General features: G+C 55.6%; 1 protein-coding gene across 1 annotated transcript in view; it reads right to left on the bottom strand.

Moving 5' to 3' along the window:
- EMH_0036120 (uncharacterized protein) overlaps positions 1–340 on the bottom strand; it is a gene marked incomplete at both ends in the record, with an annotated part of 8,690 nt that overhangs the window by 7,774 nt on the left and 576 nt on the right. The window contains one exon of the mRNA XM_013495037.1: positions 131–340. Within this exon, the coding sequence (XP_013350491.1) occupies positions 131–340 (210 nt within the window). The remainder of the gene's footprint in view (positions 1–130) is intronic.

Here is a 340-nt window from a genome sequence, read left to right as displayed (position 1 = left end):
GAGTACCTGAAGCTATGCTGCTGCACTAGCTGCCGCTGCTGCTGCTGCTGCTTCTGCTGCTGCTGCTGCACCTGTCTCCCCGCCGCCGTGTCGCAATTGATAGGAGATAATTCGTTGGTTTGCTGCGCACAAGGAGAATCCTTCGCTGCTGTTTTCTCTGCTGCTGCAGTTGCTGCCGCTGCAGTTGCTGCTGCTGCAGTTGCTGCTGCTGCAGTTGCTGCTGCTGCTTGTTGTGCTGCTTCTGCTGTTGATGGGCTATCTGCCGCTTGGAGGGAAGGAGATGCAGGCTTCTCATTGTCTTGCTGTTGCAGTTGCTGCTGCTGTTGTTTTTGCTCCTGTA

The sequence above is a fragment of the Eimeria mitis genome, genomic scaffold (genome assembly GCF_000499745.2).
Source record: "Eimeria mitis Houghton genomic scaffold, Emh_scaff1399, whole genome shotgun sequence".
NCBI lineage: Eukaryota > Apicomplexa > Conoidasida > Eucoccidiorida > Eimeriidae > Eimeria > Eimeria mitis.
Note: the sequence above shows the minus strand (reverse complement) of the source record. Positions and strands in the feature narration are given on the sequence as shown.